At 40.5% G+C, this 27,516-nt stretch overlaps 1 protein-coding gene across 2 annotated transcripts; it reads left to right on the forward strand.

Annotated features, from left to right (window-relative positions):
• Positions 1 to 573: 573 nt before the first annotated feature.
• On the forward strand, positions 574 to 25,482 carry pacsin1b (protein kinase C and casein kinase substrate in neurons 1b). 2 transcript variants are annotated; one of them, XM_086149912.1, is made up of 10 exons: positions 574 to 679; positions 16,535 to 16,657; positions 18,209 to 18,365; positions 18,450 to 18,685; positions 19,878 to 20,033; positions 20,410 to 20,585; positions 20,665 to 20,785; positions 21,879 to 22,003; positions 22,222 to 22,418; positions 22,837 to 25,482. In XM_086149912.1, the coding sequence occupies exons 2-10, from the start codon at positions 16,598 to 16,600 to the stop codon at positions 22,944 to 22,946; spliced, it is 1,338 nt and encodes a 445-aa protein (XP_086006038.1). In that variant the 5' UTR covers positions 574 to 679; positions 16,535 to 16,597; the 3' UTR covers positions 22,947 to 25,482. The 2 variants fall into 2 exon arrangements, with proteins under 2 accessions (XP_086006038.1, XP_086006039.1); XM_086149913.1 differs by lacking the exon at positions 574 to 679 and adding an exon at positions 13,821 to 13,978.
• Positions 25,483 to 27,516: the final 2,034 nt, after the last annotated feature.

Raw genomic sequence — 27,516 nt, forward strand, 5'->3', positions numbered from 1 at the left:
GTGGTGGTGGTGGGCGCAAAATGTTTTCTTCTTCCTAGGGGGCCGTAACAGAAAATAATTGAGAAGCACTGACCTACCTGCATGTGCATATATGTGTGTGTATTGTAACAAGCCACGAATGTTGGGGTTGATTGTGATGCTTGTTTTCTGTGTGATTTTGGGGTTGCTGGGATTTTGAGGGTGTGGTTTGGGGTGCAATGAATTCAGTTTTTTGTTATTTTATTTTTCTTTTTGCCAGGAATTCAGCAGGAACAGTTAGTTGTATTGCAGGCTTGTGTGGCATAGCTGTGCCCAACAACAGGTATTGCTCATCAAACAGACATTTTATCGTCACACGGGTGTTTCCCAGACTAAAACGCTACAGTTTGTTGATTTTATCTATTGGTTTCACTTTCACCTTCAATCACAAAAAACAAAGAATCCTATTATGAATTGTTTTTAAATTGAGTAGGTCAAATCTACCTTGGTAACTCTCTTTTTAAACCGTGAAAGCCCTCTGCTTTATTTTGAAAGGAAATACCGGAAACATCTGTATGGTAATCACGCCAACTTGACAAGCCCTCCGACGGCTCCTCGACAGTACCAGCGACACGACGGAGGCAGAGCCTGTCAATGAAGACGATGATAATAACATTCTAGAGATAATAAAAGGAAGAAACCGGACTGCCTCTTTGTGTGGGTATGTAACGATCCATATTTTTTTGTTTCTTTTAAAACACCTCGAAGCTGAGAGCTTTGAAGCGCGCTAAGGACTTGGGATGAAGAAGTTTAATTCTAGCTGATCGTTTTTGTTTGTAAAAGCGTTTTCTGCCTCTGCGAACAGCCGTGGTACTCCATAGACTAACTTATGTACTACAGCATCGCATCTCATTTTTTTTTAATTTATTCATTTATTTATTTGTGTGAAAAGTGGCGGTTTTTAGTCACTGCGCGTTTGCAGCTTGTGTTGAAAGTGTAGTGTAATTCAACCCACCCCCCTCCCCGACTGTAGCCGTGAGTCATGACACTTGCTGTTCTCAAATAAGACGGAATGAAACCGTGACATTTAATCGCCGCACAATTTGATGCGCGAAAGGGGATTCAGGGGCGCGCAGTGCAGCGGGAGGAGGCTGCAGCAGTGGGGCTGGGATGGATGCCCAGGGTGAAGCAGCTTGTCTCTGGGAAGAGCCTGTTCTCTCTCTTTCACACACACACACACACACACACACAGACACTCCCCACCCCAGACAAGCACATTTCTTTGATTTATACTTGGGAGGACAGCTGGTGGTAAAAGTCAGTTCAGAGATGCTGTGGGGCTCCGACCTCCATCTCGAACACACTCTGTCCCGCTGAGAGACGGAGCTCTGTCCGCGGTTCTGAACTGAGCTGCGGCTCAGGGCTGGGGATTTCTGCATGCAGATGTGTGAAGATATATTTCTCAGTCTTACACAAACATTTGAAGGGCTCACCAAAGATGTGTTTGGTCCCAGGCTGTTGTTAGGGCCAACTGGTAACTTGAATTGAACCGAGGAACCCCAGAACAATCGGACCTGTTGATCTCACCTGGACACATATGATGTGTTTCTATGGAGGGTTCAGGTGGAAGAAGGATGTAATAAAGTTGTTATTTTTCAAACATTGGATGCAGGTTTTTAAACTTGGCCTCTGAAACTGAATCCAGGTCTGAATAGATTTCACCCCCTCTGAAACAAGCATATAGTCCGAGTAAAACAAAAAGGCAAATGTAACATGAAGGCATTTTAAATCATCCAAACTGTCGAAATTAAATGATTTAATTGTGTTTAAATCAAAGTAAAACACCGTATTCTAAAGACTTTCATACACCCTCATAACCGGAATTCAACTGCTTTGTTGAACAAGGACACAGTCAGATTATTTGTGTTCTGTATCTGATGTCTTTTTGTAGATAAGCAGATTCTGAATCATTGTGATATCTATATCCCAACTTTCCATATTCCCCTCGCGTCAAAGACAAACAAATTAACATTTTGGTTACTCAGCATCTTTTTATAAAATCAGCACAATGTCTTTGTGTGCCACTATCAGTCATCTGAAAATTATTTGTCATAATAATAATAATAATAATAATAATAATAATTTATCCTCTATTAATCCCGTGGGCAAATGCATTATCTGCAGTTAACCCATCATGGATGAACAATGAGCAGTAGGGATGCCATCCACCAGCAGAGCAGTTAGGGGTTCAGTGTCTTTCTCAATAACACTTCAACAGACTAGGAAAAGCAAGGAATCGAACCACGAATGTTCGGTTCCAAAGACTGATTGCTCTTCCTCCTCCACACCCCTTTCTACTGACATTTGGTGGTATTTGACATTGTGACAGCTAACCTGGGTTGCATGACCTCGCAACCTACAACACATCAAATGTCAGCCTTGCATGCATTACAGCAAGCTGAGCAAGTACTGAAAATGAAAACAATCTGTTGAGAAACAACCTGAGCAATTCATGTACCTGAGAGTATCATGGCTGATACACGGGCTGATACACCAAGCTAACATGAGGTAACTCAATGTGGGAAATGGTTGGTGGAGGAGGAAATGTTTATTTTGTTTCTGTCTGTGAATGATGAATGTGTGACTATGTGTGTGGGCTGCTGCATGCATGTACTTATATACTGAGTGTTTAAGTGGATTAATTCAAGTGACAAATTAGGGTCACTTATTTGATTTGCAGCCTGCAGTTCAACCCTGTTTTGTAGCAGAGATGACTGATGGATTGTTATTGCTAATGTAATTAATTAGACTTGAGTCTCAGTTGTCTTTTTGTCTGTATGAATGATGTTGGATTCACATTATTCCCAGCGGGCACATGTTGTTTGCTCTCATTCTCCATTTGTACATGCCAGCCTGACATATAACATCTGGTGCTCACAATACCCGGCTGACTGAGTTGATGGAGGGAAAGTAATTAACCTCACCTGCTTTTTTTTTTTTTTTTTTGTTTATCTGAATTGATTTAGATTTGTGTGTTTTGAGATTTTAAATCTATATCCGAGGCTGGATCGATGCAGCTAAAACTTTAAATGGATATCGTTCCCTCTTGAGAAAAATTATCATATTTGTTTGACATTGTTCGGGGAAAGTATGTGATTGATTTATTTAGACCTGAATGGAAAGGACTCCTCACAATGTCTAAACTCTTGTTCATAAAAATTAAAAAGAAATAAATTAAATTGCCTTAATATTGTCTTTTTAAGAAAATCTGAATTAATTATTTGATCCATTGTATATGGATAATCAAAGAAGCTGTCACAATAGGCAGTTATGTGTCTCTATACACAGAAAATCTGAAATAACACAAACTATAAGAGACATTGTTTGCGTTTGTATCCAAGCCATATTTATGTATGTGGAGTTGTAGAAGCACTTCCTTCTCTGATGCTGAGTAGACTCCCGCCCCACCGCAACCCAACCTTCCTCTCTCATTGTGCTGCACCACATGTTCGGTTTCTGAATCAGCAGATTCACAGCAGCAGGAATCCTCAGTGCCCCGTGCACATCACCAGCAAGTGGCCTCGGCCTGCCTCCCCTGCTAGACTCTTCAGTCACTGTGTTTCAAAAATCTGCTCATGTTTTAAATATCGCGTCGGCTACACAACAAAGCATCACTGCAATGACATTCATAACTTCAGCAATATTTCAGATGATTTTCTTTTTTTTTTTTTACCAAATGCTTAATTTTAAACAATTGTGATACTATTCAGGACAATCAAAGCGCTCAGACTGCTCTGCCGACCTGCAGCCACATCGGACTTCATCACATCCTCTCCCCCCTTAAGGAAGGGCCGCAAGTGGTGTGAGAGGAAACAGAAGAGGGGGAAGCACGGAGGTATCTGCTGTAGGCAAGCATCTAAACCTTCCCTGGCCAGCCATACCATCCATCCTTCTGGCAAACATCCAATCCCTGGACAATAAAATGGATCACTTAAGGCTTCTGAGGACAGAGAATCAAAACGTGGGTAACTGTTGTGCTCTTGTCTTCAGTGTAACATGGCTAAATGACAACATCCTGGACTCCGCTGTACAACTGGAGCAGCTAACATGCTACTGAGAGGACAGAGCACTCGTAAACAGAGGAAAGACTCGCAGCAGTGGAGTCTGTTTACATCAGTGATGCGTGGTGCCGGGACGCTGTGGTGGTATGCATACACTGTTCACAACTGGCAGAGTTTATGATTATTAAGTGTCGTCCTTTCCACCTGCCGAGGGAACTCACAGCGATTCTGCTAGTCACTGTAAACATCCCTCACATCTCCAACAGCAGTGACAGGAATGTAGCACTTAGTGAACAGTACCAGGCCATCAGTGAGCAACAGACAGCACACCCAGATGGATTCCTCATCCTTGCTGGAAATTTTAATCATGCTAACCTCAGGACTTTCCTCCTAAAACTTCACCAGCATGTTGATTTCCCTTTAAGAGGGGACAACACCCTTGACTTGGTCTACACCACCGACAAAGGAGCATACCAGGCCTCCCCCTCCCCCACCTTGGACTCTGACCACACCACTGTAATGCTAATGCCAGCTCACAGACCCGGGGTTAAAGTCACCTGACTGGTTCAGAAGCAGATATGGGTGTGGCCAAATGGGGCTACCTCTGCTCTTCAGGACTGCTTCAACAAGATCGACTGGGAAATATTCAAGCAGGCACCACCTACAACAACCACACGAACATTGAGGAGTATTCAGATGCTGTTACGTGTTACATCGGCAAATGCATTGACGAAGTAACCCACAACAAAACCATCATCACCCTAGCGAACCAAAGCCATGGATGACAGGGGACGTTCACCTACTGCTGAGGACCAAAGACAGAGCCTTCAAAGCCAGGGCCAAAACTGGTCTGAGAGCAGTGAGAGCCAACCTGGCGTGTGGCATTAGGAAAGCCAAACACAAATACGCCAGAAAGATAGCCAGCCAATTCAAAGACTGCAGAGCACGGAGCCTGTGGCAGGGCATCCAGACCCTCACAGACTAAAAACCTGTGCCACAGCTCCTCGATGACACCGTCTCTCTGTTGAGCAACCTCAACAGGCTCAAAACAACACTCATCCACAGAAGACCCCACTGCCCCCCAACAACCAAACCCTGCGCCTGTCTGCTGCCAGCTTGAAGAGAACACTCTCTACCATCAACACTCGCAAGGCAGCAGGCCCAGACAACATCCCTGGTCAGGTCCTGAAGGATTGTGTAGAGGAACTTAAAGATGTCTTCACGGACATATTTAACATCTCCCTGAGGCAAGCGACTGTCCCGTCATGCTTAAAATCTACCATCACTGTAACTGTTGCCAAAGAAACCTGCCCCACCCAGTTACAATGACTATCACCCCGTAGCACTGACCCCCATCATCATGAAGTGCTTTGAAGGCCTAGTCATGGCACACTTCAGATCCATCCTCCCACCTACCCTTGACCTCTACCAGTTTGCATACTGGGCCAATCGCTCAACAGAGGGTGGCATCTGCTCAGCTCTCCACCTCGCCCTTACCCACTTGGACGTCAAAGACTCTTATATGAGAATGTTGTTCCTTGACTTCAGCTCAGTGTTCAACACCATAATCCCACAACAGCTGATCACCAAACTACAACAGCTGGGGCTCAGCACCTCCCTCTGCAACTGGCTACTGGACTTCCTCTGTGAGAGGCCACAAGCAGTACAAATCGGCAACATTATCTCATGCAGCATCACACTCAGCACAAGGGCGCCCCAGGGCTGCATGCTGAGTCCCCTACTCTTCACCCTGGTTGCTCACGGCTACAAACCCACCTACAGCACCAATCACATGGTGAAGTTTGCGGAAGTCACAACCCTGGTGGGCCTTCTCAACAAGGACGACAAGACCCACTCCAGGATGGAGGTCAACCTTCTGAACGCGTAGTGTAGAGACAACAACCTCCTGCTCAACGTCAGCAAGACCAAGATGATTGTTGTCGGCTTTCGAGAAGCCACATCTAGCACGCCCCACTGACTATCAATGGCGCTGCTGTGGAGAAAGTAAGCAGCATCAAATTCCTGGGGGTATACATCAGTCAGCACTTCTCCTGGACCACCAATATCACATCACTGGTGAAGAAGGTACAGCGGCACCTTTACTTCCTTTGCAAACTCAAGCAAGCGAAAGTCTCTACACCCATCATGCACATCTTCTCCCAGGGCACCATCGAGAGCATCCTTACTAGCTGTATCACTGTGTGGGGCAGGAACTGCATGGACTACAACAGAAAAGCTCTGCAGCACATGGTGAACACAACTGGAAAGATCATCGGTGCCCCACTCCCCTCCCTGAAAGACATACACACCACCCACCTCACTCCTAAAGCATCCTCAATTGTGAGCTATCCGAGCCAACCCGCACACAGCCAGATCTGTCTCCTGCCTCCAGGAAGAAGGTACTGGAGACTCCGGGCCCACTCCAACAGACTCACCAACAGCTGAGCTCCCTGCCCACCATCCCACTCCCTACATTCCGCCCCACCCCAAGATGCTGACCCCCCTCCCCCTAGCTGTTCCTCACCCACCAAATACTGATATCTCCCCCTAGTCTGCATTGGACTACTGACAACATATTGAAGCATTGCTTTTTACATTTTTTGGCACTACTGCTCCTTTGCACGAAGAAAACCACTATGCTGCTACTGTTCATATACAATCATATTACTTCCTACTGATCTTTGCTCTAAACTGTACAGAAAAAAAGAATGCTGCTGCTACTCAAATATCTGTCTATATCTGTGTGTACGTTACACTTACCGTGAGATTGTGAGAAACATCTTTCGATTCCTCTGCATGTCAAGTACATGCGGAAAAATTGACATTAAGCTGACTTTGACTTTTTGACTTTTGATTGGTAGATGCAGATTTTTCCGTCACCTTTGCTGTTTTTAGTATTTTGTTGTTGTGTTTCTTTTTAAATTTATTTTAATTACTTTTTTCACATCTGTGGTGTTTTTTACATTTGTTTTTTTACAGTTCTTCCAAAATTCCCAATGATTTTTAAAACTGGTACGTGTAACAAAATTGTCATTTTCTGATAGTATTCCTGAAATGGTATCAGAAAATGAGGATAGTCATTTCTTCTGAGTATGGAGATCATATATTCAAGATGGTGCAATTACAACTGCAGTTTTGCTGTGTATCCAGCAAATTATTTATTTTACCAACCACTAATGTAGAAAACATCAAAACACACTAATGATGAAAAAATCAAAACATTCAGTATTTAGAAACAGGAGCCTGAGTACCATCGTATTAAGTTTCTCCCAGGGCCATCTTGAGCAGTAATACACTCCTTTTTTCAATCTTCGGTTGCTACTCCTATACTATAATGATCGCCCTGACCTCTCATGAGTCATCCGTGGTCGTATTAATGTAAATATGACTTCTTGTGCAACTTTGTTTGAGTCATGATGTGGAAGAGTCCTCGTCTGAATCTGCATTGGCATGGCATTTATCCTCTCAGTTTCTTGAGTATAATAAATTGAGCGGTATCACAGGGGTATCTTGCCTGCTGAGGCTTCATTACAATGGCCATCTCGCCGCCTAAGTGGAACAAGGAGAGGCCATTAGAGGTTTTTGGCTGCATTGCTCCTCTAAGTCATGGGCGTGTCAGATTTATAGTGTCACTGAAGTGCTTTACAGCCAAACGATCCAGGAGGGTGAAGATGCCTTGATGTTACCACGGTGACAGGGCTGTTAGTGATGGGAAGTAGTTATGGGAGTCAAGTGGTTTTTGATTCCCTTTGCTTGCAAAGCCATAACCCACCATTCTCTTTCTGCCGTGGGATAAATTTTCAATAAAGTAATGCTTTTAATTTTTCCTATTATCTTTAAGATAATTCTACAGCTTTTCCATGATTCCACTCATGATTTTAAACATCATATAGGACTTTTATAAACCAACCAAAGTGGAATAGCAAAAATAAGGTTTAACAGTTTTGATTTTCAAAATTGTCCGCCAAAAATGGTTAAATTCCTAATTTGAAATGGAGATGATTCAGTTATTGATCCCTTGCGCTTTTATTTATTTCCTGTCATCGGAAACATACGGTGATAAGCCTTCTCACATCCGGGTCCTGTAATAAATAAATAAAAAATAAATTTAACATGAAACACAACAGCTGATGTTGATGTAAGAGGGCTGTAAGTGTTTTCTGTTTTTTGACAAAGTGATGAATCTAATTGTTTTTGTACAGATTGTTCCGGTATAAAGGAAGCCTGATGGGGTTTGCACTGAGCCGCATCTGAGTGTTTCCTCCCAGACAACAAGAGAGGCTTTGTGTGCACGTGTGTGTGAGTGTGTGTTTGTTGTTATCACCAGCTGCACTCTCTGACTGCGTAACTTCCAGTTTACCCATCCTGCCTAGTATCAGCCTCCCTCTGTCTTGGTTACAAAGTGCTTAAACAGGAGCCCAATAAATGCCCAGTCCACCACTGCCACAGCCACGAGTGCTGCTGCTGCTGCTGCTGGTGTTATGCATCTCAGGGTGTGGAAAATTAATCACAATTACTCAACACGCTTCCACCAAATTTAATTAAATCACCAAAAAAATGAATGAAAAGTATAGCCGAAGTGCATATCATGGACTTTTTGAAAACCAAAATACCCCCAATAATAATAAAAGTGATGCTGGAAAGTCATAGCTGACTCATACATAGGATTGGTTTTTTTATATGTCCACAAATAAGGCCAGACCAGGAGCCCTTTCAGATGTAATTGTACTTACCAAAGCCATAATTAACTTCCTCTTGTGACAGGGTTTGAACACAGAGGTCAGATGAGTGAATCCCACTGGGGGAGGCGTGATTAGATGATACCCAGATGGCACTGACTGGACACTTGCATCTTTCTGCATGGCTTCTGCTGAACTTTTAAAGGTTATAGGAGAATCCTCCTCGACAGTTTTTTTTATTTGCTGTGTCTTGATGTAACACTCCTAAGGTTTCTGAGGGCAGAAATAACAGCTGATAACATCCTCATCTAATGGACTGAATTGGTCTAGCCTCTAAGAAAAGAGCTTTTTATCTAATCATTTCAAGTATTCAGTCTGTATCAGTCTTCGTTTTGTCCTTTATATCTACCTTTATCTTTGTGGTGAATACTTTTCTATCCCATTCTCTATGACTTCCTCTGACTTCCTCTCCTCTGACAACCCTGCAACTCTAGAGGGAATGTTACAGGGTGTTCCCTCCGTCTCCACCCTTCTTCACACTCTGCTAATCATTGATGGCCTGATATGTCATTTGAGGCATATATCAAAGTTCACTTCTTTGCTGTGTGCCACACGTGTAAAAGGTATGCCAGATAGCAGGATGGTAGCAGGTGACCTGTAATAGTCTTTAACTCCTCGGTCTCTCCTGATGACTCTTGAGAATTTACTCATAGTGAAACTGAACTGGGCCGAGGCGACGCGCAGAGGACTGACCAGGTCTAGTAACTGATGTCATCTGTTATAACATCTGTTGCTCTAATTTAATTCATAGTTTAAATTAATTTGAAGTTTTGTTGTCATTTTGTGTTTGTGCCATGTACTATTATGGACTTGGAATGCACCACCATCTCTCAAGTGAATTAATGAATTAATTTTAAATATTCACACTGTCATGCCATTGGTGTTATGTGGGGTAACTTGTGTAATTGTGTTGGTATAGATTTTCAGCAGGCTGATACCTGCCTAACATATTCACAGATGGAAGAAGCAGCTTTAGGTTTGATCTATGCTATTTAGACCTAAAATTCAGAATTAAAATAAGAGACTTGGGATTTTTTGTTTCACAATGCATACTGCATTCATATGTGGATACATTACTCACCAGAGATCTACTTGTCTGCAGACTTCTCTGACAAAATTTTGAACACGTCATTCTCACAGTCCAGACTCCAATTACAAAATCAGAGGCTCACTGCAGCTGCAGCTGTGTCTGAGCACCCGGCCCACACTGACACTCAAGGCTTCAAATGATGCAGTGTTTTTTGCTGATCTCCAGAAAGCAGAGCTGCAGAATATGAGCTGCTGGTTCTGCAGCTGTAAACAGACCCTGCTGCCTTGGTGCAGTTTGTCTCTATCCATCCACAGATGAAGTAAAGGTCAACTGGAAAACTATTTGGACAAACCACATATTAAAAAGGATGAGAGAGAAGGGTGAGAGTTGCAAAACTTTTTGTAAAACAGGTTTAGACAGCACTATCTAATACATAGTTATCACAAAGGTTGAAGTCAGCAGAACATCTATATGATGCTGGTATTCTGCTATCATAGAAAATTACATTTTGATCACTATCCTTGACAAATGGCAGTCATCTCTGAAGTAGTTGCCCTACTGGTATGTGATGATGAGCCTTGTCATGGCCTCTTAAAGCATTGTTTAATTTTGGAACACACATCCAAATATAAACAGATCTTGTGGTTTAATGCAACTAGAAACTTATTAGATAGCTACTTAAAAGAAAATCTCAGGCAATAACTGAACTCTAGCTCAAAAAATCACTGCCGATACAATATTTGTGTATAGCGATGCAAAATCAGCTCCAGCTAAATTTAAAACACTGGTGTGATTACTTTAAATAGGGGGTAAGTGTTCATGATTTGTCATTTAGATTCAAGTGAATACTTTATCCGCCTATCTATAAATTCTGAAATCACTGCTGGAGGGACAAAGGGTCATGGTGGTCAGATGGTGGAAACCTAGCAGGCACAGATATTAGAGATTTTTATAAGAGGCTGCTGGAACTGCGGTAAAAGTTCCTTTTCTTCTGGAGAAAACTCACTGATGAGCCACCTTGGACAGACCTCATGATATGAAGCCTGTAGCTTCTAAGCTAAGAATAGTCAGGCCAATTGGCCATACTGTATAATATATTCAGTTTGTGTCCCGACCATCTGCATTATTGATGATTCATTATTAATGAGGGAATGGGTTTAAGTAACCCCTTTGTCTGTATGTCGTAACCTTTGGATAAGTATTTTTTGAAGTGCATTTTATTGGCAGACACTTTCTTAGCACATTTCCAATCTCGGAGATGCATCGGATATGCAGGGACAGAATCTTATAATGTCAATGCGCTTTTAGTGTTGGTGGAATACAGAAATTGCCTTAGGGACAAGTGGCTTTCAAGGTGGTCTTAACATTACAAACAACTTATGAGGGTCTGTTTTTGTGGGCAACATCGCTGATATTTTTGTTGATTGTGAAAACGGTGTTTGATGTATGACCTACATCTGCTTACGCAGCAGTGTGAATATGGTAACTCTTAAATTGTTTATGACAGATTTACTGTGTTTCACAGTTTCTACAGAGCAAGCATGGCCTTCCACATCAGACAAGTAAAAAATAACATTATGATAAAATTCCCATACTTTTTTATGATGTGTTTTATTATATAATATAATATAATATAATATAATAAAACATAATATAATATAAAAATGGCCAGAGGTGCTCTGACATCCACTGTTGGCAACTAGATTCACATTGTAAGCTTTAGGTGTGGCTTTTTGAACGTTCGTTTTTTTTTTGCAAGGGTTAAAATATTAGGACAGGTTTCTATTCACTGTTTAAGATTGTCATCAACAAGAAAAGAACATATACTATGATATTTCAATCTAGTGTCTTTTTCATTTAGAATAGCTATTTAATTTACAGAATAAATATTATATACAGTCTGTCAACTCAAAATGTTTCCTGAGGCAATAAAGCAAGAGAATCAGGTTGTTTTGTTACAGATACTTTGCAGCATGACATTTCCACAACAGTGTAAAGCAGGTCATTTTAAAGAAGTGGGGGTTATAGTATTTCCATACTGGTTAGTATAACCGTGTGATGCGTGCAGTCATGGTTTTCCTAACATGGCCTGCCGAGACATCTTTTCAGCACCATTGTAGAATTTCTCACCCCAACAAGCACCACTCTGGCCTGTTGGCCCTCTGTCTCACCTGCTCTTTACTCAGTGATAGGTAAACATCCACTTTTCTATCTGCGGTCTGCTAAGTCTTTCCTCATTGTGACAGTCCAGCCATCTGACTGTTACGTCCTCATACTCTGGCCTACAGTGTGATTGAACCGCCGTTGGCACTATTGTTAACGGGGATGTCTTATTTATTGAATGAGAAATGGCCTTTAAAAGGTCACAGAATAAGATCCAGACACATAGCAAAGATAGAAGTCTGATTTCTATATCAAAACAATTTTGTCTTGCGCAATAAAAACAGAATGAAGACTGCATTTGGCATGCTGTTTTACCACTTCATACAGCTGACAAACTTTATCAGAAAATGAGATGACATTCTCAAATGGCAGCAGTGGATATTTATCTATTGGTGTGAATGAGGGTTGTGTGATTGAATTTGTGCTCATTAGAGATTGGAGCTGTGAATGGACTACAAAATTGTCTGGAATCTGGGAACATTAATCACATGAGCCTATCAATTTCTCATATCAGTGTCAGTGTCTCTGTCACATTTGCACAACGCAAAACAATAGAATCACACGCCATTGTGAAAGGAAGAAGTACATCCCAGTTCATATTCCCAAGAAGAATGGGAACAAAAAAAGGTTTGCAATACCAGATTTTAAACAATATGGACTTTATGTAATGATATGTTTGTGGGAGTTGACCTAATAAACATAGCTTAATATAATCATGAGCCAGACCATAGTATTGCAGCAGTACATTTTGGCTTAGGTGTCAGGTCTATTACCAGGTGAACTCCTGCTGACATCCCTTCTTTAAGTAGAATCTGTGGCTGCAGCACAAGACAGGTCACATCTGAGTAACATGACGTCTATTTCGGCATTAATTCTATTGTGTTTGTCAGTGAGGTTGTAAACCCACATGACCTCCTATTTTTTGATGCTGAATACTGATCACTATGAATGAAACTGCAGAATAAATAATGGCATCAGTATCAACAAAACCAAGTCATTTCGAACGCTGGTGCTACAACAAGATAGTTTGATAAAGGGGTTGAGAACAATTCTGCTATAACATTTCTAATGAAAAGTCTGAAAGAAATAGGGAAAAAGAAAATTTAAAAGAAGAGAAAAATATCTGTATCAGCAGCTGTTATCAGTCACAGTCTGATGTTATCGACCATGAATTTCAGAGTTTGCCTGCTAAGATGATGTGTCTACTAGCTAGTTATCATTTTACTGCATCTAGACCAACAGTATGGAGCAGCTTTGTTTTTATTGCAAATAGTACGTTATAGTATGTTTCATTCCTATGTGAAGGATGGCTTCCACCCTTCATTTACTCAGCTTGATATCAAAATGTCTGTCAAATACAGCCAATTGTTAAGTGAAATGGAACTATGGTCAATTGGTGCTGTTAGTCTGTCAGGGTGGGGCTTGTCTGGCTATAAAAGTTACAAAGGCAGGTTTTATTAACCTTTTATAGCCCTGAAGCTAATACTATTAAGAATTATGTTGTATTTCATTCCTGTATTTCAAAGGTATCGTTTTGGTGGTTTGTTACTTCTAATTCTAATTCTTCCTATATTTGTGTTTCAACTATTTCCTTTTTTAATCCATTCAACAATTTGGTGAGTGAATTCACACATGTTCACAATACACTATTTTCCATGTTACTCACATGCACCCCTCCACCACCCTCTTTTCTCTCCCTCCCTTTTTCCTTTTCTCATCTGCCCCGATAAGTCACTGCTCCAGCTGAGCCATTCAAGCACAACACTACAGGATTATCCCTCACTCATTGAGAAACACACACTTTGCACAGCAGCCAGTGCTCCGGGCAGGAGGATCTCAGGCTCCTCTTCCCAGCTGCACACACTGATGCTCTGCCTCTCAGCCAGTCAGAGGAGGCAGCAGGCAGCATCAAGCAAAAATAAGCAAACTTGATGGGAGAAGAGGCATAGAGGGGCGGATTGCTTTGGATCCCACGTGTCTCTCTTCTCCTAGCTGTAGCCATAGCCGCCTTTAATGGAGGACTGGGGGTAAGCTTTTGTTGCTCCAGTGGGTGCCTGTGTTCTCGCTCTCTTTCTCTCCCGGTGTGTTGACACTCTTTGTCTCGTCTCGGTTCAGCAGAGGGGTTTGTCTCTTGATGTGTTGATGCCTCGGGCTTGCCGGACTGGGAGCCGTGGTGCTTTTTAGGAGCTTGTGCACATGCTTTAGTTCTATAGGGGATTCCTTATGCTCTTCCTTGTTTGTAAAGATCTTTAGTGATGAGACTGCAGGTTATGTTGCTGAAAGTGGAGGGCCAGTGAGCAATGAGTCATGGAAGTGGAGTGGTGATTAATAACCCAAGAGGGTATTTCTAATGTTCAAAATATTGTATGGATACAATGGAAGCTTTTGTTTAATCCATGCAGAATGAGTAACTAAGTGGATATTCTACTGAAGCAATACAGCTTACAAGCTCACAATCACATTAATGCCATCTTTTCTATCTCCATATCTGTTGCTTTTAGTACTAAAGTGGAAGAGACTTGTTGTGGTTGATATCCTTCATTGGGGTCCGTCTTCCCACAAGCCAAGAAAAAGGGCTATCCTGAACAAAAGCCCCCCTCTCGGCATGTAGCTAATGGATTAACCAAGCATGATAAACACCCACTCCTCTAACATGCACTTCACTCTGCATCAGACTGAGGCATTTGTTTTTCCTCAGAGCTGTAAGGTCTGACTGCTTTAGACATTTCCAGGTAATTACATTTTTGATTTTTTTTTCAGTCTCATTTCCTCTCTTAGCATCCCTCTCCTTTATCGTCAAAGTGTTGCTCCATCCATCAGTCGATGGTTGACCCACATACCCATGGAGCTCCCGCCCCTCCCCCTGACCTCTTATCAAAACACATCGGCACCCCCTCTTTTCCTTCTTTCATATTTTTCTCTTCTCCATCAAGCTGTTCTCTGTCAGCACTACATGTGTGAGGTATGTGTTAGTAAGGACACGATGATATAACCGTCAGATTTGATTCAGCTGCTGTCAGTTGAGACTGACAGTGCAAAGACACAGCAAGTCTGCTGAGTCACATATGTTTTTTTGTTTTATTTAAGCCTCACAGGAGATTAACTCTCCTGGTGAAACAAATTCATCTGTACAACTTTGTATCCTTCATGCCAGCCATTTGCTTCCTTTTTTAATGTTTTTATCTGCCCTGAACAGTCTTGCATTCTGTGGTATGCAGACATGCATCATCTATCACTGCACAGGAATTAGTGACCACACTATACATGCACGACCAAGGAAGCTGAGACCCATCACTGTCTAGCAAGGCACTGGGGAGTGCTGTTACCTCATTTCAGAGCGTGTGCAAGTCTCCATAGACTAAGCACAGGGCCTGACTTTTTTATGTTGCCATGACAGATTTATACTGCGAAACGAACAGCCATCAAGAAGTCTGGTGCATTTAGGTGCAGACAGGAAAGTTTCATCAATGTGTTATATTGATAGCTACAGCCATCCATGGTGTTCAATGAATGAAAGTTAATATAATGATAAATTCCAAAGCACAGCACCACAATAGGCCAAGCCAGTCATTCATCTGCAAATTGAAAGCATTAATTTACACACCCAAAAAATGATCAAAGTTTCTTTATTCCTCATGAGTATGGAGGTAAAGTACTTAAATGGTTTTAGATAATAATTTTATGTAGTAGTTTTTCTAATTCCTCCTTCACTGTCACTAAACGATCATGCATATATTGTACTTCACAACATTAACTGCTTGACGAAGAATGTGTCTTTCGACTTTGCAAAGTTCATCTTCAATGTTTGTGATGCTGAGGCCTCAAGTTTAATGTTCCTGTCTGTTTACCTACCAGACCAAGATTGGTCGTATTACTTTCAAAGTACATATGAAAATAAGAACATTTAGCTGGAAGTTAATTTTTCTGGCTGGTATTTTCGGTTTCCCTAATTTCTTAAGTAACTATCTTGTCCCTCATTTCTGTGGCATGTTTCATCATGCCATGAATTGCTACAGTTACATGTTTACCAACAAGGCCTCAGAATCACATTAGTGGTCAAAGAGGACAAGCCATTCCTCTTTAATTGGGCTCCATGTTTCTAATGAAGGGTTGACAAGTCAATTCAACTGTAAACTAATAGCCAGTCATTACATTTATGGAAACGGTCATCTCCAGGGAGATGAGAGAGACATGGCCAGCAGCACTCAGGTTCTGACATAATATCCATGTGTGGAAAGCATTTTGGTATACATAGAAATCACTGATTCAGTTTCAGTTTACTTTCTCCTGTGTATTTTGTTAATTCTGTTGTATTGCCTCACATAGTACATCTTCATATTATTTCAGTATTGCAGTATGATCTTGGTCAGCGATGACTTGCTGATAGTCCAAAGAAGTCAATCACTCAAAGTTTCTTTTGAATCCAAAGTCCATCGCTCAAAGCTTCTAATTATATAACTACATGCCACCTAATTGAAACTGCCAAAGACACTGCATTATTACAATCTAAGACTCAATTTGATACTAAATTTCTGAAAGCTACTCAGTTACTTATCTTCCTTTGTCCTTGACCTCTCTTACAGTGCATGAGAACCATCACCGTGCTGTAAGCCACCACCTGACGTCATCCTGCAAAACCTGGTACCATGTCTGGGGCATATGATGAGTCTGCCAGCCAGGAAGAGACCACAGACAGTTTCTGGGAGGTGAGACAGTTATTACAGATTAAATTGGGCTGGGAAGTGACACTGCAAAGGGATGAACTCTCACTGAACCTGCAATGTCTGGAAACTTAGAAGAAACATTTACCCAATTCAAATTGGCTTCATCCTAGGTTTCTATTATGAAGGCAATACAGCTCTCATAGCACCATGTGTGAACTGATATGACAGTTACTTGTTATCACTCACCAAACTGGCACCTGTCATAATTTAAAGTTAAATAATGAGCCCTGTTAAATTAACAGTGGCGTGTTAAATTAACAGTAGCCCCAAGTGGTACAAGAATGAAAAAAAAGTTTTTTGCAGCTTTGATGCAATCTGTAATGGGATCTGGACCCTTTTTAATGAGTCACAACCACTGTTGTCATGTTGTTGTTGAAACCTGGAAAGTCATAGTTGTTTAGCTGAAAGTAATTAGAGCAGTGCTTTTGCTTTTCTTTTCTCTAATTAGGGATTTTTATTTCCATGCAATATGAACAGTTTAAAATAAGCACTTCTGTTACTTGTGGGGTTGATGCTATGCAACTATGATGTTGCATTTTTTTAATTTCAGTAATCCCTTCCTGGCTCTTACTATTTGTCCAATAAGTGCTGCAAAAGACACAAATTAGCTGATAGTCCAGGTAGTGATAGCAAGTTCTATAAGGTTTCTCCCTAATGACATCACCAGTTACCTTTCCTGAGCATTAGCTGCACCAAGTAACCTGAGTTCCGTGGATACATTCATTATGTATATGAGCCGAGGACAGATCAAACCAAGAAAAAGCTAAATTCCAAGCTTCAGGTTATATTCACTGTTTAGTTGCTGTGTTTTTATTTCAGTGTAATGGATAGACCAGGATATTTTTGACAAAAAGATGTATTAGTCATTCATGCATTCAGAATGTAAAATCTATTTCCTCTCAGACACTGCTGAATTTTTTTCCTGCATGTTGCTCGGGTCTAGCAGTATGTTCATGGAGCAGTTGGAGCATCAAACATGTCTGCTTCCAGTACATAGCCACTCCGTCACAGTCACTCCATGAACAGTTGTCAGCCGTCTGCTGATTGCTGACTCGGCTGGCTGCTCCCAAACAGTGTAGCTGGTGTGAATTACAATTATTTGTCCACCCCTGTCCCTGGTTTCATTTAGTCAACATTTTGAAATATGTTAGGTGTCAATTTCAAAATGAGGAAGAGACTGCAGTCTCCTTGCTCCCTCCCCTTGTGATTCTGTCTCTGGGCAAAGTAAGTAGTTTTCCGAGAAAACAGCTTTTCCTGCATCAACAGACAGGGTTTTATTTAACGTTTAGTTCTGCAACTGTTGTTCTTTCAAAGGCAGAAGGACAGGCTAGCTTTTGGAGCTTCAGCTTTTTAAGCATGCTAAGTATATGTACGATTATTTGTTTCTTATCTGCATCCCTACAAATAATTATTTTGTTTCTCAAATGATTTCAAATCTAATAATAATAATATATTTAATAATAATAATTTTATAATATATTTAATAATATATTTCACAAAAAAGTGCTGTGTCGTGGTGTTTTGAATTCAAAGGTTGGGAACTACAAGCGCACAGTGAAGCGTATCGATGATGGTCACCGGCTCTGCAATGACCTGATGAACTGCATCCAGGAACGTGCCAAAATTGAGAAAGCATATGCACAGCAGCTAACAGAGTGGGCCAAGAGATGGAAACAACTGGTAGACAAAGGTGAGACAGTTGAATATTATTGTTCTGTCATTTTCTCTTGATAATTTGTCAGTGTCATGCTAAAGCTCCATCTCTTCCCTCAAGGTCCTCAGTATGGAACTGTGGAACGAGCCTGGGTGTCACTAACAACAGAGGCTGAGAAGGTGAGCGAGCTTCATCAGGAAGTGAAGAGCAGCCTTATCAATGAGGACTTTGAGAAGGTGAAGAACTGGCAGAAAGATTCATACCACAAACAGATGATGGGAGGATTCAAGGAAACCAAAGAGGCGGAGGAGGGGTTCAAAAAGGCTCAAAAGCCGTGGGTCAAAAAGCTAAAAGAGGTAAGAAAGTGTTTGTTTGCTCAGGGGAATGCCTAAGAATCACATAAAGTTGAACTTAACTTACATATACATAGTCATAGAGCACTTCAGGGCTGCACCTCCTCACCCTAGTATTAAGACTAGTCATTTTCGATCATTACAATGTGTTACTAGTTCATTTGTGACCCTAAATTGTGATGCAATATTTTGGCAAGTAAATAAAACAGTGATGTGTGATTTAATTTCTCCCTAGGGATTAATAAAGTCATTTATATCTCTACCTTTATAAGCACAGCTTTAGTTGAGACTGTCAGAAAAAACTTTGGTAGTGGTAATATTTCCTAATCGGTGCTACCAGAGCCAGGCCAAATAAAAATAATGTCTTCTTGTGTTTTCGCCTGTTCCCTACAGGGGTTGCCACAGCAAATTATCTTCATCCTCCATCTAGGCCTCCTGACTAACAGTTCCAACCTCAGCATCCTCCTTCTGATATATTTACTACTTGTTCTCCTGCACTTGTCCAAATCATCTCAATCTGGCCTCTCTGACTTAATTTCCAAATCATCTAACATGTGCTGAATTAATAAATAAACATCATGTACAAAACATTAGTTTGTTTACCTTTACTGCAGAGGGAAATAGTGTTTGAACGATGTTGTCAAAAATATGTGTAGATGGCATAAGTTATCAGATTTTATCGATACCAATATTCAAAAATGTGACTGAGTTAACTGGAAAATATTTTTTGGAGGAAATTGACATTTTTTTGTCATTTTGCACATATGTCAGTCTTTGAACTACAACTAATATAAGATATTGTCATAGTCAAATACTTCATATACAACACATTTGGTTGCACCAGTGGCCTATGGATCCTTTCTGTGGGTATTTTGTCTGGGTTCCCCATCTTCCTCCCACAATCCAAAAAAAGCAGGTTAATTAGAAACCGAAGTTGTGTATTGGTCTAAATGAGAAAACTGAATGGTTGTATGCCTCTATATGTGGCTGTGATTGACTGGTGACAAAGTGAACCCCATCTCTCACTCATTGTCTCCTGTGATTGGATCCATACCCTAACGCCACCCCATTACCAATGATTTACTAAATAGCTAATAGCAAGGAATTGATAATTGCTGTTTACGCAACAGATTCTATGGCAAACAGTAAAGAAAGAGGCATCAATGTTTGATTTTTTTTAACTGTGCCCATTCAGCTTGAGGCTGCCAAGAAATCGTACTATATGGCCTGCAAAGAGGAGAAGCTGGCATCCATCAGGGAGGCAAATGGCAAAGGAGAGGCCTCTGTGACAGCTGACCAGCTGAAAAAGCTCACTGAGAAACTCGACAAATGCAAACAAGAGTCACAGAAGGTTAGACCATCTGTAGTTGCAGTGACGATCATCATGCAAGAGCTTTTTATTCAGTCATACTAAAAGCATATCACCTTACAGGCTAGTTTAAGATTAGTGCTGTTAAGTTGTATAATGTCACTGTAATCAGTATAGCACTGTTAATGTTTGACTGAACACAACTCATCCATTCCTCACTACTCCCTGCCAAAGTGGATTCCTGTCTCTTTTCACTGGCTTGACCTTAGAACTCTGCAGCCATAATTAATTCCTGCGATTGCATGCATTATCTTGTTTTTTTCAACAAGATCTGCAAAAATTAAAACTGTCATGTGTCGTATAAATTAGATGTCAAACAGATCAATTTATTTCTGGCTGTTTGTCTCTTTCCACCCAGGCTAAGGAAAAGTATGAGAAAGCTGTGGAAGAGCTGAGTAATTGCACTCCTCATTATATGGAAAACATGGAGCAGGTCTTTGACCAGTGCCAGCAGTTTGAGGAAAAAAGGCTGAGCTTCCTCAGGGAGGTGCTTCTGGATGTCAAACACCACCTCAACCTCACAGAGAATGAAAGGTTAGTGACATTAAATGACAACATTTAATCAGTTATCTGATTAGCGAACAAAAACTGAAACTTTGCCGTCTGCTGGCAGCTATGCTACAGTGTACAGAGAATTGGAGCACACCATCACATCTGCCAGCCCCCAAGAAGATCTGAAGTGGTTCAACAACATGCATGGCCCAGGCATGCAAATGAACTGGCCGCAGTTTGAGGTACAAACAAATAGATTTGTTTTGTCATTCAATTAAAAGCAAAAATGAATCCTATTTTGTTAATTTTTAATATCTAAAGAATGAAACAATCTGACATTCTTGTGAGATTCTATGTTACTTGCAGGAGAAAAAATACTTGGGTGAAACTCAAAGGAAAGTAGAGTATATGCAATAATACCTTTAATTGACATTATGATAGATTCATAACACACCAGGAAGATTTCACTTGGCAGCAAAAAAGGTGAACAGATGAGCAAAGAGTGAAAATGCTTTGAGTGAAAATATTCTTGGAGTTGCACATTCTTTGGTCTGACTTGCAGTTACCTTGTTAAAACCAAAAGGATTCATATAGTGAAGTGACAACAGTGGATGCAAAGACTCACTGATTCACAGGAACTTGCTCCCAGTATTATTATTATTCTCCGCCTCCTCCTCCTTCTCCTTATTCTTCTTCCGCTTCTTCTTCTTCTTCTTCTTCTCCTTCTTCCGCTTCTTCTTCCTCTTCTTCTTCTTCCGCTTCTTCTTCTTCTTCCGCTGCCATGAAGCCATACTGCTGTTCACAAATGCTGACTTCTGCCCTCAGTCAAGTTTCCACTGCTCTTTCCCATTACTTCATTGTATGGCTCATCAACTTTATCCTTCTATAGTTGCCGCAATTCTGCACATCCCCGTTATTCTTAAAATGGGCACCATCACACTTCGTCTCCATTCTTCAGGCATAGTCCTGATATTCAAAGTCCCTACTCGCAGTCCAAGACTCTCGCCTTTCTTCTTCTCCTCGCTGCTTCCAAACACGCCTTCCTCCTCTCCTTCTTCAACCCACAGTAGCCCAGTTTCCACTGGTACCCTGTAGGTCATCGGTAGCAATGGTGGTCGTTGTTAACCCAGGCCACGACCGGGTGTTGGCAAAAGTTTTACGCCAGATGCCCTTCCTGATGCAACCCTTCTGCACTTATTTGGGCTCGGGCCGGCTCAGGGAGACACTGGCCCGTGCAACCCCGAGGCTGGTTCAGGGAGACACTAGTCCATGCAGTTGAGACTGCACTGAGTGGGACAATTACTAACAACACATATTTTGCTACCCATTTTGCAGGAATACAACCCAGACATTACCCATAGCATCACGAAGAAAGAGAAGTCAAGGAAAGGAGTTTCAGGAGTGACGCTGACTGGTGTCATGACCACAGCGGACAATGCTCAAGTTGGAGACCGTGGGAGGTGAGGCTAAAAAACAGATCAGGCCTGCAAGATTATTGTCCAAAGCATGAAAAAAGCTTCGATTTTACAATGAAACACACATGTTATTATGCCATGATTTTACCCATGTCAGTCCACCTGGCCCCTCCATGTGGCCCCTGAGCTAAAATGAGTTTGACCCCCCTGCTTTACATTTTGCTGGAGATCTTTATGATGAATGTTTTTCGGATCATGCTCAGTGTCAGCAGCAATGAGAAGAACCAGCCATGTACAGCATACTCAGAGTGGTCGGATGAAGACCAGACAACACCAAACTTGGGCAATGACAACAATGGAGGGATAAACCCCTTCGATGAGGATGAGGGCAAAGGTGTGAGGGTACGAGCACTGTATGACTACGAAGGCCAAGAACAAGATGAGCTCAGCTTCAAAGCAGGTGAGTCTCGTGCCTGGCAATGCCTCACTCTGAGCAATGTTTTTTTGTGGTGTTTTTGTTATTTGTCGATATGATTCAACCCAGCAAAATCATTCCTATTGATAATGTACTTTCAATTAGCTCATCACACAATATTTTTTTTGCCAAGCTGACACGCCACAAAGCACCATAATGGAATCCAGTTACAAATGACCATTATTCATCTGTTCACAAAAATAGGTTTATTGACAACGTCTGACTAACAGCCACAAACAGGAGAACTGCAGAAAGTTTTCCATCATGTTGACAACAGTTTGCAAGTGAACTTAGTAATTTGCAAAGGAGCAAATGTCTGGCAAATGTCCCTGCTTTTGATGCATGCCTGGTTTCAGATGACTGTTTTTCTCCCTAATGAATGTTTCTGTGTTTCTTGCTCAAGGTGATGAACTTACTAAGCTGGAAGAGGAGGATGAACAGGGCTGGTGTAAAGGTCGTCTAGACAATGGCCAGCTTGGTCTTTACCCAGCCAATTACGTGGAGCCAATTTAACTGTTGGCAGTGAGGACGCTTGTCTTGTCAGACAACAACACCAGACTTAACCGTTCAGTTGTAACTGCACATTGCCAGAGACTTCAGAGCAAAGCTTCCTCTTGCTGTCGGGCACTGTGAGGTGTATATCTCAGCTCATACCACTGAGAAAAGACTATTCAGGCTCACTTGTCCAAATGCTGCATCTCAAGCGAAATATTTCATGTTTTATGTGTAACTGCATTGGGTTTTGATCATGACGCAAACATGCCATACAGTGCATTCTCTCATCATAATATAGCTATGGTATTGTAAGTCGATCCTGGACAGCAAGGATGAGGTGTGCATTGTGCATTTCATGTATATATTTTAATCTTTTTTACAGTCTCAATGCTTGTACAGTGTTTTTCTCATCAAAATGTGTTTTGTTCAATTGTGAAGTATTTACATCATTAGAATTAAAGGAATAGTTTGATATTTGGGCAAATTTTCTGCTGAAAAATCTGAAAGAATATCATATGCATGCTAAATATACCAAGCTACACACACAATGGGGCAAATTTATGTTACTGTATAAAATAAAAAGACTCACACATTAATAATGAAACATTACGTTATAATGAAATACAACCTCATGTTCTCAGATGATTTGAAAAAAGCCATAAAACACTTTTCCAGCGATGGAAAAGACATAGAAAATGACAGAATTTTAAACTTCAGAGAAATGTATATTGCCCCGTAAAATTATTTAAAATTTTGCAATTTTAACTATTTCCATTCATATATTAAATATTAAATTTAAAATAAAATTGTTGTTTGTCTCTAAAGTAAACCAGTCAAAGTCCTGGAAAGTGAGTTAAAGATAAAAGTGGAAAGCCTAAATTCAAGACCAAATTTCTCAGCTGTAGAAGGGTAATTTATTTTACACATGCTTAATTTTGTTTCTGCATTTTTAACTTAATAAAAAGCTGTTAACGGCACAAAACACCTGTGATGTTACTGCAAATGGTTGCTCCACAAGATGCTTTCCTTATTCCATCTTCCAGCCCAACATACTTAGCCCAATGAGGTTATATAGCTGAGCGAAAATGGTCATTACCAGGCAAGACAGTTTTCCCAAGCTTCAGAAGGAATGGACGGCTACTCATATTTCCATTTGACATCTTTGTGCTAACCCTACCCAAGACTGATAGATAAGACAGCATCTGTATCCATGTGTGAAAAACGTGCATTTCTCATTATATCAGACTATTCCTTTAATACATTTTGGTTGTTTTCCACAGCATGTTGATGAATTAGCATTTTGAAATGAGATAAAAGAATTAAAGATGGCTCATCATCAGTTAAAATACACACACAGTAACTCCGCAGAGCTTCTCTTTGAAATGGAAATATACTTGGCCAAACACTGCAAGTATTGTTTACATTCATCTGCATTGTCCCACCCATCTGCAACAAAGTACCTATTATTTATATCATCACTCACTTTGTTTTTTTCTCAAAAGACCAGACATCAGAAAGGAAGATAAACCTCCAGCTGTATCTACTATACCTATCCTTTTCACAGTGACCGTAGCTTCCATCTTTACCTGATGATGTGCATGATGACATTTTACCCACTCTGATCTGAGGTGATCCAGTGCATGGCCTCATTGTTTCTTCCAAATTACTGACAGATTCTTGATTGAGGTGAACTTCTCGAGGATGGAGATAAAGCTGCGATTTAAAATGCATAACATACCAGAATCAGCTCTGATTATTTATTTCTGGATGCAAACTATACTTACTATATGCCTATATAGGTTGCTTTAATGGGGTTTACAATGCACATGGCAGTACATGTTATATGAGATCCATTTCTTACCTCAGTTGCCACAGGTGTTGCTGAACATTACACCACCATTGAAGAGGACGGCCGGTGTTCTCTTACTCATGTAGGGGAAGAAAGCTGCAACAGAAAATCGGAAATAGGAGCCATCTCTAAAATATTGATGCAACTCTGGCCCTACTGCTGTAGGAAAGACTTTCGTTTGAAAAAATCCAGGAGGAAAATGGCTCCTGCAACAGAATTCTGGCCCTCATAAGCTCTGATAGGTTAGTGTTGATCCTGCAGGCTTTGGAGTCTGTGGGTTGAAATAAACATTGCCTTATCAAAATCCAGCATCCTGCTTCCCCACAAAATGCTATTTCCAGGGGATGGAAGACTTGCCTTAACAGACCCTCACTTGGAATCAGCTTAATTTATGCTGACAAAAAATAATTTAAAACACATTTCTGTTGTTGACTGAATGAATTTTAACGTCTTAGAAACTCTGCGACTATGGAATCCATTGCGCAACAGCTGCAAGAAAATCTGAAATCAGTAGCTCATATCCAAAAGGTACCATTTTCTTTTTCTTGGTCACTCATACTGCAAATAATTGATCTGCAAAGTCAACAAAAATCTTGTGGAGGACTTTCTCTGTTTGAGCATAGTGCTGTAATTTCCAAACTGTAGTGCCTGTTCACGTGTATTTACGCAAAAATTAAAGGAGTCATCTTAAAGCTCTGAGGCACATATTGGGAGTCTGTGGTCTTTTGGTGAAACAAAATGCACTAACCCACACAAACATACACATACCAAATGAGATTTTTGCATTAAAATATCCAACATTATTTTTCCTAGATCAATTGACCTTGATGACTATAGACAATTGACCTTGATGACTATAGACAAAACAGGATATATATCTTTATTATTATTCAGAAGGGCAGTGACTGTTCATTTAAGAAATAATATTCCGCCCAAGTTCTATAGTAAAGCCATAAGACTACAGTAATTGCAAATAATGTCATTTTTAAGTTGAATTAATTTAAATGCTTTTAATAAAATTCAAATATATCAAGTCATCAAAGTTGCTGGAAAATGAACACAAGCCCGAAAACGAAGGAGAGATGTGGCTGGGTGAGGAATAAAATAAAAATATAAAAACAGTTAATATCCTGATTCTCTAAAACATTTTTCTACAATTGATAACACATCCAAAATAAGGAAAACAATTTGCTAAAATCCCTTCACACAACATAATTTATTATCATACTCCAGTATGATTCACAGTGCTGAAGCTACACAGTTAACATACGTCCAACGTACATATATTTATGCGGATGGTCCTATCTGTAAATGTGTCTCTGTGATTGACCATCCAGGATGAACCATACCTCTAGCCCAATGACAGCTGGGATTGTCGTCTACCTGAACCCCTGTGATCTTGACTGCAGGATAGATGACAAATGGATTGAAAATAAATATTTTATTGCCGCTCACGTGTAGCTTCAGATTTAGCCACTAGAGGTCAGCATTTGCTTCACTCAAGGGTTGTTGGGCCTGTTGGTTTGTTTCCTTTAAGTTACACTTTTCTTGTTCAATCTGCAGCCTGTTAATAAACTGAAACCCAAGAGCAACAAAAAGTTCCATTGTAACATGTATCTCAGAATAAAAACATGCTCATTGTCATTCACCAAACCTTTGCAAATTTGTGTTTTGTAAAGCATAATTTCAATGAGTCCTCTTTTCTGACTTTTAGTGATTCTCACTTTATTTCATTGAAATTTCCTATTCATTACATTTCCGATAAATCTACTATTTTTGAGTACATCTATGTGTCTATGTGTGTGTATATAATGGTTGAGCGCTAAAATGTTAATCCTAATAAAGCGAACAACTGGCCAAATCAGTTTGACATGAATAAGTGCTGCTCAATTAAAAGTTTCAGCATAGTAAAATCACTCTAATGTTCACCTGTCAAACAAAAACTACACTGTAGAAATTGGAGCTGCCAGGCAAGAGGTCTCGAGGAACACCTAAGAGAAGATTTATGGATGTAGTGAAAGAGCATATGAAGGATATGTAGTTGGTGTGAGAGAGGAGGATACAGAGAATTGGGTTAGATGGAGAAAGTTGGTTCACTATGGCAACCCCTGAAGGGGAAAGCCAAAAGAAGAAGAAGAAATAATTATATAATCATACAATAAATTAACATAAAAGCAGGTAAGCACCGTGAAAACACTGACATTTGTGTTGAGCAAATAGTGAATATGAATAAGATACCAATACATGATGTAAATGTCTACTATTGTTAATGTAGCTTAGAATTCAGGTCAATTATTGATCAGGGTCAATGTGATATTCAGATACATTCAAGATCAGAAGAAAAGAAGAATATGAATTTTGTTAATCTGCGATGCCATTTCTCAAATGTATTCTGAAGCTGATAAGTCAGGCTGGGCTAACAGTAATTTATAATGTTTTTAGTAATTATTTATCAACCATGAATGTTAGTTTCAATAAAACAGTACATGAAACCACATTACACACCCCTAGAATGTGATTTCAAAACTCTCACAGTGGCAGAAACAGGATTGCTGTCACAGCAAAAGATCTGACATTCCTAATGATTTAACCCTGGAGCATGAAACGTCTTGTCACCCTCAATTTTGTGTTCCCTTTGTCCTTTTGTCTGGAATAATAAGTGAAAGTTGTAGCTAAAGGCAACATTTTCTTGGCAAATGCCCACCCCTTATATAGGACTCACAATAATATTATGACACC

Source organism: Fistularia commersonii, chromosome 7, assembly GCF_037954325.1.
Source record: "Fistularia commersonii isolate RoL2024-O1a breed Wild chromosome 7, RoL_Fcom_v1.0, whole genome shotgun sequence".
In the NCBI taxonomy this organism is placed as follows: Eukaryota; Metazoa; Chordata; class Actinopteri; order Syngnathiformes; family Fistulariidae; genus Fistularia; species Fistularia commersonii.

Excerpts from the sequence above, each read along its gene's own strand:
- pacsin1b (XM_086149912.1), top strand. The coding sequence starts at position 16,598 with ATGTCTGGGGCATATGATGAGTCTGCCAGCCAGGAAGAGACCACAGAC. Across the intron at positions 16,658-18,208 it reads CCACAGACAGTTTCTGGGAG|GTTGGGAACTACAAGCGCAC; the intron begins GTGAGACAGTTA and ends TTGAATTCAAAG. Across the intron at positions 22,419-22,836 it reads TGAGCTCAGCTTCAAAGCAG|GTGATGAACTTACTAAGCTG; the intron begins GTGAGTCTCGTG and ends TTCTTGCTCAAG.